Source organism: Oncorhynchus clarkii, unplaced genomic scaffold, assembly GCF_045791955.1.
Source record: "Oncorhynchus clarkii lewisi isolate Uvic-CL-2024 unplaced genomic scaffold, UVic_Ocla_1.0 unplaced_contig_817_pilon_pilon, whole genome shotgun sequence".
NCBI lineage: Eukaryota > Metazoa > Chordata > Actinopteri > Salmoniformes > Salmonidae > Oncorhynchus > Oncorhynchus clarkii.
The window spans coordinates 32056-44584 of NW_027261148.1; the positions used below are offsets into that span (position 1 = coordinate 32056).

At 46.9% G+C, this 12529-nt stretch overlaps 1 protein-coding gene across 1 annotated transcript in view; it reads left to right on the top strand.

Annotated features, from left to right (window-relative positions):
* The window catches only part of LOC139405464 (DNA-binding protein SATB2-like), a 40139-nt gene extending 30701 nt beyond the window's left edge, over positions 1 to 9438 (top strand). Inside the window, exons 10-11 of the mRNA XM_071147791.1 lie at positions 1261 to 1455; positions 8458 to 9438. Of these exons, the coding sequence (XP_071003892.1) occupies positions 1261 to 1455; positions 8458 to 9126 (864 nt within the window). The 3' untranslated portion in view covers positions 9127 to 9438. The remainder of the gene's footprint in view (positions 1 to 1260; positions 1456 to 8457) is intronic.
* Positions 9439 to 12529: the final 3091 nt, after the last annotated feature.

Here is a 12529-nt window from a genome sequence, read left to right on the forward strand (position 1 = left end):
ATAAAAATATGAAAAAGATAGCCATCTAGGAGCCACTGGAAATGGCCATCTAGGAGAGGGGTGGCTTGGGATATGTTATGATGTCTGTGTACAGCTCATCAGAATCCTCTCGGTTTGGGTTAGTGTCAGAGACAGATGGTGATTCATCTTTGGTTCGCTGTCTTTGTATGACTGGTATTTGACAAGAGAGAATGGTTTGACCTGTGAAGTCTTTTGGTCTGAGGGTTGTACAGAGAGATCACATGATCACGGCTGGACTGAGGGTTGTACAGAGAGATCACATGATCACGGCTGGACTGAGGGTTGTACAGAGAGATCACATGATCACGGCTGGACTGAGGGTTGTACAGAGAGATCACATGATAACGGCTGGTCTGAGGGTTGTACAGAGAGATCACATGATCACGGCTGGTCTGAGGGTTGTACAGAGAGATCACATGATCACGGCTGGTCTGAGGGTTGTACAGAGAGATCACATGATCACGGCTGGTCTGAGGGTTGTACAGAGAGATCACATGATCACGGCTGGTCTGAGGGTTGTACAGAGAGATTACATGATCACGGCTGGTCTGAGGGTTGTACAGAGAGATCACATGATCACGGCTGGTCTGAGGGTTGTACAGAGAGATCACATGATCACGGCTGGTCTGAGGGTTGTACAGAGAGATCACATGATTAAGGCGTGAGGATTCTTGAGGAAGACATAAATAGACTGCTGTTGTTCTGGGTGGTTTTAGATTGGACTATCTAAGAAGTGGATTATAGAATAGAAAAAAATAGGTTGTGTGTGTGTGTTTTTTCACACACGTTAGTGTGGTGTGTGTAAACACGTGTGAGATACAGGCTTGTGTGTCTCTGTGTGTGCACCACTGCTGGTCAGGGGGTAGGGTCTCCTACAGGCCTGGCTCTGTGAGGGGTCATGGCTCAGTGACCCCTTCTGGCAATGGCCCTCTCCGGAGAGACGGCTGGAGGGAGGGAGAGAAGGAGCCCTGATCAGGTTATGAACACTGGGTGCTGGAGGAGGCTGTGTACAAACAACAGCTGGTGTTAGTGCCTGGGCCAGTCTAGCAGAGATAATCACATCTCTCTCTCAGCACCACATCACTTTCATCTGGAACTTGTCTTTTGCTTGTTTTCCCCCAACCTGTTCTTTCATGTCTCTACCCCTCTCCATCCCTTTGTCCTGTCTCTCTTTCTCCATTTCCTCTCTCACTCTAGTGCTGTATGTTAAATGACCCGTCATCCCTCCCTCTCTGTCAGGGCTGGCTGTGTGAGCTGCTGCGTTGGAAGGAGAACCCCAGCCCAGACAACCGGACTCTGTGGGAGAACCTGTGTACCATTAGAAGGTTCCTGACCCTGTCCCAGGCTGAGAGGGACATGGTGTATGAAGAGGAGTCCAAGCACCACTACAGTGAGAGGCTTCACACTGTCCTCCACATGTCTCCAGAAACACAGGTGAGACTCCACTGTCCTCCACATGTCTCCATCACCCCAGGTGAGACCACTGTCCTCCACATGTCTCCAGAAACCCCGGTGAGACTCCACTGTCCTCCACATGTCTCCAGAAACACAGGTGAGACCACTGTCCTCCACATGTCTCCAGAAACCCAGGTGAGACTCCACTGTCCTCCACATGTCTCCAGAAACCCAGGTGAGACTCCACTGTCCTCCACATGTCTCCAGAAACCCAGGTGAGACTCCGCTGTCCTCCACATGTCTCCAGAAACCCCGGTGAGACTCCGCTGTCCTCCACATGTCTCCAGAAACCCCGGTGAGAGACTCCACTGTCCTCCACATGTCTCCAGAAACACAGGTGAGAGACTCCACTGTCCTCCACATGTCTCCAGAAACCCAGGTGAGACTCCGCTGTCCTCCACATGTCTCCAGAATCACAGGTGAGAGACTCCACTGTCCTCCACATGTCTCCAGAAACCCAGGTGAGACTCCACTGTCCTCCACATGTCTCCAGAAACCCAGGTGAGACTCCACTGTCCTCCACATGTCTCCAGAAACCCAGGTGAGACTCCACTGTCCTCCACATGTCTCCAGAAACACAGGTGAGAGACTCCACTGTCCTCCACATGTCTCCAGAAACACAGGTGAGAGGCCCGAGAGGAGAGGTGTCACCCCTGGCAAATACCTCACCGGTATACAGCTTGGAGCCCCCCCCCCCCCCCCCCCCCTCCTGAATTACATATTGGACACAATTGCAGCAGAAACTACAAACATAGAGTGTTCCCACAAAAAGCAAAGACACTTCACCTCAGTCCCTCAAAACAATTGTAGACAGATGTGAGGGACTTACAGTTGACCAGAAGTAGAAGTGTATGTTGTGTGCTGTTCAGTTTAACCAGAAGCTTGTTGTATGTTAGAAGGACACTTGTCTGGAAGGGCCTGAACCAGTCCATCTTTCTATTCTCTCTCTCTTTCTTCTTTTAATAATTAAGCATCTTGGGAAGGATGTTGTGGTCACACCATGAACACATTCCTTCACTGCTCTCCTAGAATGTCTGGGACCAAAGCAGGGACATAAATCTGCTAAAAATACCAGCCTCATCTTCACTGATGGCGCCTAGCGAGGAGAGAGAGAAGGGAAGCAGGAAAGGGGAAGGAGAGAGGGGGTGGATGGTAGGAGAAGTGGTAATGTTACCCGTAAGGTAATGGCGAGAGAGAACAAGGGAGAGAGAGAGATAGGCAGAGAGATCAAGATGAGAGTGACAGAAAGACAGACAGACAGACAGACAGACAGACAGACAGACAGACAGACAGACAGACAGACAGAGTTAGAGAGTTGATGAATGGATAAGAGAGAGAATGGTGATGTTGATCTCTCTGTAGGCACCATAAAGATCCTATAAAATGGTAGATATCATTCTGTGGTAAACACTGGCAGCTCCAGGCAGACTGGGTGGTCCTGTAGATGTGTCTATCTCAGCATTACATGGGTCTGCTTTCTGCTGCTGCTGTCATTCTGGATGCTTTGCTCTTATCCCCATGGGTCTCCCTCCCTCTGACCCAGACCCCCACCATGTCTGTACTGTACCCTTCCACACACCCCCGGGCTCCACCACACACCACACATGTGTCCCAGCTGTGCTACACACACACACACACACACACACACACACACACACACACACACACACACACACACACACACACACACACACACACACACACACACACACACACACACTAATGTAAGAACACACACTCTCACTCACAAACATACTGACAATAAATGACTCATAACAGCCCTCTCTGGTGTAGAGTGGAGGTGAAGTCATGCAGAAAGCTGACTTCTAATCATGACATATTAATTAGTATGTTAGCAGGGTCTCAGAGGGCCTGTACCCCAATGAGGACCCTCTCTAACCAGGACAGCTACATTATTCAGGGTCTGTACCCCAATGAGGACCCTCTCTAACCAGGACAGCTACATTATTCAGGGTCTGTATCCTAATGAGGACCCTCTCTAACCAGGACAGCTACATTATTCAGGGTCTGTCTGTACCTGATGAGGACCCTCTCTAACCAGGACAGCTACATTATTCAGGGTCTGTACCCTAATGAGGACCCTCTCTAACCAGGACAGCTACATTATTCAGGGTCTGTACCCTAATGAGGACCCTCTCTAAACAGGACAGCTACATTATTCAGGATCTGTACCCTAATGAGGACCCTCTCTAACCAGGACAGCTACATTATTCAGGGTCTGTACCCTAATGAGGACCCTCTCTAACCAGGACAGCTACATTATTCAGGATCTTTACCCTAATGAGGACCCTCTCTAACCAGGACAGCTACATTATTCAGGGTCTGTACCCCAATGAGGACCCTCTCTAACCAGGACAGCTACATTATTCAGGGTCTGTACCCTAATGAGGACCCTCTCTAACCAGGACAGCTACATTATTCAGGATCTGTACCCTAATGAGGACCCTCTCTAACCAGGACAGCTACATTATTCAGGGTCTGTCTATACCTGATGTGGACCCTCTCTAACCAGGACAGCTACATTATTCAGGGTCTGTCTGTACCCTGATGAGGACCCTCCCTAACCAGGACAGCTACATTATTCAGGGTCTGTACCCTAATGAGGACCCTCTCTAACCAGGACAGCTACATTATTCAGGATCTGTACCCCAATGAGGACCCTCTCTAACCAGGACAGCTACATTATTCAGGGTCTGTACCCTAATGAGGACCCTCTCTTACCAGGACAGCTACATTATTCAGGATCTGTACCCTAATGAGGACCCTCTCTAACCAGGACAGCTACATTATTCAGGATCTGTACCCTAATGAGGACCCTCTCTAACCAGGACAGCTACATTATTCAGGGTCTGTCTATACCTGATGTGGACCCTCTCTAACCAGGACAGCTACATTATTCAGGGTCTGTCTGTACCCTGATGAGGACCCTCCCTAACCAGGACAGCTACATTATTCAGGGTCTGTACCCTAATGAGGACCCTCTCTAACCAGGACAGCTACATTATTCAGGATCTGTACCCCAATGAGGACCCTCTCTAACCAGGACAGCTACATTATTCAGGGTCTGTACCCTAATGAGGACCCTCTCTTACCAGGACAGCTACATTATTCAGGATCTGTACCCTAATGAGGACCCTCTCTAACCAGGACAGCTACATTATTCAGGGTCTGTACCCCAATGAGGACCCTCTCTAACCAGGACAGCTACATTATTCAGGGTCTGTACCCTAATGAGGACCCTCTCTAACCAGGACAGCTACATTATTCAGGATCTGTACCCTAATGAGGACCCTCTCTAACCAGGACAGCTACATTATTCAGGGTCTGTCTATACCTGATGTGGACCCTCTCTAACCAGGACAGCTACATTATTCAGGGTCTGTCTGTACCCTGATGAGGACCCTCCCTAACCAGGACAGCTACATTATTCAGGGTCTGTACCCCAATGAGGACCCTCTCTAACCAGGACAGCTACATTATTCAGGGTCTGTACCCTAATGAGGACCCTCTCTAACCAGGACAGCTACATTATTCAGGGTCTGTACCCCAATGAGGACCCTCTCTAACCAGGACAGCTACATTATTCAGGGTCTGTACCCTAATGAGGATCCTCTCTAACCAGGACAGCTACATTATTCAGGGTCTGTCTATACCTGATGAGGACCCTCCCTAACCAGGACAGCTACATTATTCAGGGTCTGTCTGTACCCTGATGAGGACCCTCCCTAACCAGGACAGCTACATTATTCAGGGTCTGTCTGTACCCTGATGAGGACCCTCCCTAACCAGGACAGCTACATTATTCAGGGTCTGTACCATAATGAGGACCCTCTCTAACCAGGACAGCTACATTATTCAGCGTCTGTCTATACCTAATGAGGACCCTCTCTAACCAGGACAGCTACATTATTCAGGGTCTGTCTGTACCCTGATGAGGACCCTCCCTAACCAGGACAGCTACATTATTCAGGGTCTGTACCCCAATGAGGACCCTCTCTAACCAGGACAGCTACATTATTCAGGGTCTGTCTATACCTGATGAGGACCCTCTCTAACCAGGACAGCTACATTATTCAGGGTCTGTCTATACCTGATGTGGACCCTCTCTAACCAGGACAGCTACATTATTCAGGGTCTGTACCCTAATGAGGACCCTCTCTAACCAGGACAGCTACATTATTCAGGGTCTGTACCCCAATGAGGACCCTCTCTAACCAGGACAGCTACATTATTCAGGGTCTGTACCCTGATGAGGACCCTCCCTAACCAGGACAGCTACATTATTCAGGGTCTGTCTGTACCCTAATGAGGACCCTCTCTAACCAGGACAGCTACATTATTCAGGGTCTGTACCCTGATGAGGACCCGCTCTAACCAGGACAGCTACATTATTCAGGGTCTGTACCCTAATGAGGACCCTCTCTAACCAGGACAGCTACATTATTCAGGGTCTGTACCCTAATGTGGACCCTCTCTAACCAGGACAGCTACATTATTCAGGGTCTCTATCATTCTTTCATCCTCTCCTCACAGATTATTTACTTTTCTTGATGAGACTCATTTCCTCCAGAGTGTTGCATCCATAATGACAACAGAGAAACAAAGAACCAGATATATTTGAGTGATGTTGTGTGTTCTGTTGTTGGGTTGGATTTAGAGTTATAATATTTTAGTGATGTTGTGTGTTCTGATGTTGGGTTGGATTTAGAGTTATGATATTTTAGTGATGTTGTGTGTTCTGATGTTGGGTTGGATTTAGAGTTATGATATTTTAGTGATGTTGTGTGTTCTGTTGTTGGGTTGGATTTAGAGTTATAATATTTTAGTGATGTTGTGTGTTCTGATGTTGGGTTGGATTTAGAGTTATGATGTTTAGTGATGTTGTGTGTTCTGTTGTTGGGTTGGATTTAGAGTTATGATGTTTAGTGATGTGTGTTCTGATGTTGGGTTGGATTTAGAGTTATGATGTTTTAGTGATGTTGTGTGTTCTGTTGTTGGGTTGGATTTAGAGTTATGATATTTTAGTGATGTTGTGTGTTCTGTTGTTGGGTTGGATTTAGAGTTATGATGTTTAGTGATGTTGTGTGTTCTGTTGTTGGGTTGGATTTAGAGTTATGATATTTCAGTGATGTTGTGTGTTCTGTTGTTGGGTTGGATTTAGAGTTATGATGTTTTAGTGATGTTGTGTGTTCTGTTGTTGGGTTGGATTTAGAGTTATGATCATTTAGTGATGTTGTGTGTTCTGTTGTTGGGTTGGATTTAGAGTTATGATGTTTTAGTGATGTTGTTGTTGGGTTGGATTTAGAGTTATGATGTTTAGTGATGTTGTGTGTTCTGTTGTTGGGTTGGATTTAGAGTTATGATATTTTAGTGATGTTGTGTGTTCTGATGTTGGGTTGGATTTAGAGTTATGATGTTTAGTGATGTTGTGTGTTCTGTTGTTGGGTTGGATTTAGAGTTATGATGTTTTAGTGATGTTGTGTGTTCTGTTGTTGGGTTGGATTTAGAGTTATGATATTTAGTGATGTTGTGTGTTCTGTTGTTGGGTTGGATTTAGAGTTATGATGTTTTAGTGATGTTGTGTGTTCTGTTGTTGGGTTGGATTTAGAGTTATGGAAGGACTGACTGGATTGATTGTTAAAGGGTTTCCAGGACAGTGGTGGGATGCCTGGGACGTTTCTCTCTCTATCCCACCACCTGTTCCTTACACTAAGTCATCCACTTCCTGTCAGGTTTGTCTCCTTTAAGACCTTTTAGTCATCCACTTCCTGTCAGGTTTGTCTCCTTTAAGACATTTTAGTCATCCACTTCCAGTTAGTCTCCTTTAAAGGGGCAGTTGCTACATACATTTTTAGACTTTTAAATCAATGATATGTACTCATTGATTCTTGAAGAATATAACTTAGAAATGCCTCATGAGCAAAGCTCAATAGTCGTACCTCATCAGAACCCAGAATATAAGCTTGTTTTACTCCAATGTTTTTCAGCAATGTAAATGTAAACAAACATTGTATCGCCTCAAAACATGGTTAAAACTATCATTTTGATATCATGGATGGTCAGTCCTTGCATCCATAGCTCTCTCTCTATGAATTTGAGAGTGGTAACATTTCAACAGCCCCGTCCCTCAGCTTGTTACGGAAACTTCAGATTGCCCCTTTGTGACATCAGAAATAGACAAGGAGGCATAAAACAAGGAGCCCACACATTTCCTGAAGACCAAAAGGCCTTCTCTCACCAACCCACCAAAGAGCATTTAGAAATACTCCATGGTCTGGCCTAACCTCAATATTATTTGAAACATACCATGTTATTATTGAAGGGGGAAAAATAATTACTATTATCTTTATTTAGGTCCTTTAATTTTCCCGGACCACAGATTTATGGGCGCAGCATTCCAGTGTTAGGGCGTTCAGGCACCCCGCCCTTCTAATAGCCCCAGGAGAGGGGAATGTGATGGGCCTGGGACTAGGACCTCTCTGTCTGGTCAATGGGATCTCAGCTCCAGTACCACACGTTCCAACTAACCCCCTAGGATGTTAATGGGCTGCCACTAAGAGGGGGGAGTCTATCCTATTCCTTAGGGAACCACTCTCTGCTGCTGTTGTTGTTTATGAGCTTCTAGGGAACTCTCTGGTCTATGGGATCTCTGTTATTGTACAACTAACCCCCTAGAAAGTAAATGAAATGAGTTACCTCTAAGGGGGGAGTGTATCCTATGTTTAGGTGAACTTCTTCTACTGTCTCTGTTGTTGTTGTTGAGTTTTTCAGTTTATTATATGAATGTGCATATTGTGTTGTCAGACTTAGTTAGAGAATGAACTGTTTATTCCTTAGAGAATATACTGATTATTCCTTAGAGAATAGACTGATTATTACTTAGAGTCTGTGGGCTGATTTCCTATGTTGACAGTCTGCTCTGATGGGATTCAACATGACACCTCCTCTTTTTCTCCACAGGCACTGCACAGGCAGCCCTTACCTCCAAGGAAGGCCCCATCCCCATCTCCATCTCCCATGCGGGACCCATCCCCTCTCCCCACTCCCACGCCTGGCTCCAGGGGCCACAACTCGGATGGGACTCGAGGCAAGGACAACGGCAGCGTGAGTGGCGGGTCCAGAAAGCTGCGGTCGCGGACCCGGATCTCCCTGGAGGCTCTGGCCATCCTGCAGAGCTTCATCGGTGACGTGGGCCTCTACCCTGACCAGGAGGCTATCCACACCCTGTCGGCCCAGCTGGACCTTCCTAAGCACACCCTGGTCAAGTTCTTCCAGAACCAGCGCTACCACATCAAGCACCACAACAGCACCACCCAGATGAGCAGTGCAGGGGAGGGGGAGGCGGGGGAGGAGAGGGACAGGGAGGGGGTGGAAGGGACTGAGTACCGCGACGGGGAGCTGTTCTCTGAGTCGGAGGGGTCAGACGTCGTCGAGTCCAGCGAGGACGGGCGGGGTGGTTCCGAGGAGACTGACAGAACGGAGGGAAGAGGAGGAGGAGAAAGAGGAGTAGGAGGAATGGAGGGAGAGGAGGAGAAGGACAATGGCAAAGCCTCAGGCCCCCGGCCCACCTCCTTACCCCCCTATACGTGCCCAAAGAGTCCCAATGACTCTGGAGAGCACCATAGATAACCCCCTCGGGCCATGGAGGAGGGAACGGAACGACAGACAGACAAGCCCAGGACAGAGGGATGGAGGGATGACGAGACAGATAGAACAGAGGGGAGAACGGATGGACGGATGAGGAAAGGATGAGGAAAGAACGTGTCTGGTCCTGAAGACCATGAGGATGGTTTTAAGTAGAGGAGAGTCCTACCACACCACAGTGGATGTGGGTACAGGTCAGGACCTATGGAGGTAGACAGGCAGGGATGGTGAAAAGACAACAGAGTACCTCAGAATGAGAGAAGAGATGCACTCTGGGTAATCGAGTCATAGACAATGACAGGCTGCTGTAAGAACATGATTCATTGTTTAGAAAATGAAAATGTTTTCATTTATTAAATGGGCATATCCACAAAGATGATTAAAACCAAGGCCCCAGTTATGAGTTTCATCACAGAGTCTGTCGTCGTATTCTTAGAGCAGCGCCATGAGATACTGTACAGTGCATGAACAGTTTGTTCTGATTGGTTATCCTATGAACGTTCCCATAATGTCTGGGAAATCCTTGCATTGGCTGTGTGCAATGCATTCACTCTCCCTTACCGTCAACAAATCGTTCCCATTTCACCAACCTAGCAGCACTTAAATCAAAACCATATTTAATGTTCTTGTAATAATCTAAGTTTATTGTCCTCATTATGGCTGTTATTCATATTTTCTATTTGATATCGGTGAAGATGTGTTGCTTTCTGTGTGTGAGATATATTCACAAAGTGTCTCATAGTAGGAGTGCTGATCTCGGATCAGTTTATCCTTTTACATTATAATGAATAAGATTACATGGACATGGGGGACCTGATCCTAGATCAGCACTCTGAGACGTTTTATGAATACGGGCCATCGTGAAGTTGTTACTGAACTGAGTGTACATCTCCAGATGTCCTGTATGTTGATCAGTGATCTGCTTACCGTTTCCAAAACAAACAGTGACCAATAAATGAACTTCTGAAAACAATTGTTGCCAGGTGAAACCTAATTTTGAATCTCCTTTTTTAAACTGGCTACAATCAGCATCTGAATGGTTAATGAGTAAGGGTGGGTGAGGGCTAGATTCATGATATTACCCTCTTTGAGGTGAGGAATGACAAACTGAAATGACATTCTCACATATTAGATGGAAATTAGTTGCAATCTGAACATAATAAATATAATATTGACTTATCTGTGTTGGTAATTTATGTTGGCCTTGTTTCCAGTTATTTGACTTATCTGTGTTGGTAATTTAAGTTGGCCTTGTTTCCAGTTATTTGACTTATCTGTGTTGGTAATTTAAGTTGGCCTTGTTTCCAGTTATTTGACTTATCTGTGTTGGTAATTTATGTTGGCCTTGTTTCCAGTTATTTGACTTATCTGTGTTGGTAATTTAAGTTGGCCTTGTTTCCAGTTATTTGACTGAAATTGTCTTGTTTTATAACTAAGTAGGCTACAAACTGTTCTATTTCAGCAGTTTGTTAAGGTTACCCAAACACAGCAAATGTTGAATATTTGTCTGGTCTTCTTTGTACATGAAAAGGCCAAAATTCTTATACTAAGAACTTGGAAATCAATCAATACGCCATCATTAACGCAATGGAAAAATCTAATGATTTATTATTGAAATAGCATGGGCAACTGATAAAAACAAAGCCAAGTGGCAAGCCATAGGGATGGGGGTGTGGTCAGGGATGGGTGTGGTCAGGGATGGGTGTGGTCAGGGACGAGGGTGTGGTCAGGGATGAGGGTGGTCAGGGATGGGTGTGGTCAGGGGTGAGGGTGTGGTGGTCAGGGGTGAGGGTGTGGTCAGGTTTGAGGGTGGTCAGGGATGGGTGTGGTCAGAGGTGAGGGTGTGGTCAGGGATGGGGGTGTGGTCAGGGGTGAAGGTGTGGTCAGGGATGGGGGTGTGGTCAGGGATGGGTGTGGTCAGGGATGGGTGTGGTCAGGGATGGGGGTGTGGTCAGGGATGAGGGTGTGGTCAGGGGTGGGGGTGTGGTCAGGGATGGGGGTGTGGTCAGGGATGGGTGTGGTCATGGATGAGGGTGTGGTCAGGGATGGGGGTGTGGTCAGGGATGGGGGTGTGGTCAGGGATGGGGGTGTGGTTAGGGATGGGTGTGTGGTCAGGGATGGGGGTGTGGTCAGGGATGGCGGTGTGGTCAGGGATGGCGGTGTGGTCAGGGATGGCGGTGTGGTCAGGGATGGGGGTGTGGTCAGGGATGGGGGTGTGGTTAGGGATGGGGGTGTGGTCATGGATGAGGGTGTGAGCATTGGTGGAAAAAGTACCTAACTGTCATACTTGAGTAAAAGTAAAGATACCTTAATAGAAAATGACAAAAGTAAAAAAAGTCTAAAAGTATTTGGTGTAAAGTATACTTAAGTATCAAAGTAAAAGTATAAATAATTTTAAATTCCTTATATTAAGCAAACCAGATGGTAATTTACGGCAAGCCACGGGCACACTCCAACATTTAGACATATTTTACAAACGAAGCAAGTGAGTCTGCCAGATCAGAGGCAGTAGAGATGACCATGGATGTTCTCTGTTTAGTGAGTCCGCCAGATCAGAGGCAGTAGAGATGACCAGGGATGTTCTCTGTTTAGTGAGTCCTCCAGATAAGAGGCAGTAGGGATGACCAGGGATGTTCTCTGTTTAGTGAGTCTGCCAGATCAGAGGCAGTAGAGATGACCAGGGATGTTCTCTGTTTAGTGAGTCCTCCAGATCAGAGGCAGTAGAGATGACCAGGGATGTTCTCTGTTTAGTGAGTCCTCCAGATAAGAGGCAGTAGGGATGACCAGGGATGTTCTCTGTTTAGTGAGTCTGCCAGATCAGAGGCAGTAGAGATGACCATGGATGTTCTCTGTTTAGTGAGTCCGCCAGATCAGAGGCAGTAGAGATGACCAGGGATGTTCTCTGTTTAGTGAGTCCTCCAGATAAGAGGCAGTAGGGATGACCAGGGATGTTCTCTGTTTAGTGAGTCTGCCAGATCAGAGGCAGTAGAGATGACCAGGGATGTTCTCTGTTTAGTGAGTCCTCCAGATCAGAGGCAGTAGAGATGACCAGGGATGTTCTCTGTTTAGTGAGTCCTCCAGATAAGAGGCAGTAGGGATGACCAGGGATGTTCTCTGTTTAGTGAGTCTGCCAGATCAGAGGCAGTAGAGATGACCAGGGATGTTCTCTGTTTAGTGAGTCCTCCAGATCAGAGGCAGTAGAGATGACCAGGGATGTTCTCTGTTTAGTGAGTCCTCCAGATAAGAGGCAGTAGAGATGACCGGGGATGTTCTCTGTTTAGTGAGTCCGCCAGATCAGAGGCAGTAGGGATGACCAGGGATGTTCTCTGTTTAGTGAGTCCTCCAGATAAGAGGCAGTAGGGATGACCAGGGATGTTCTCTGTTTAGT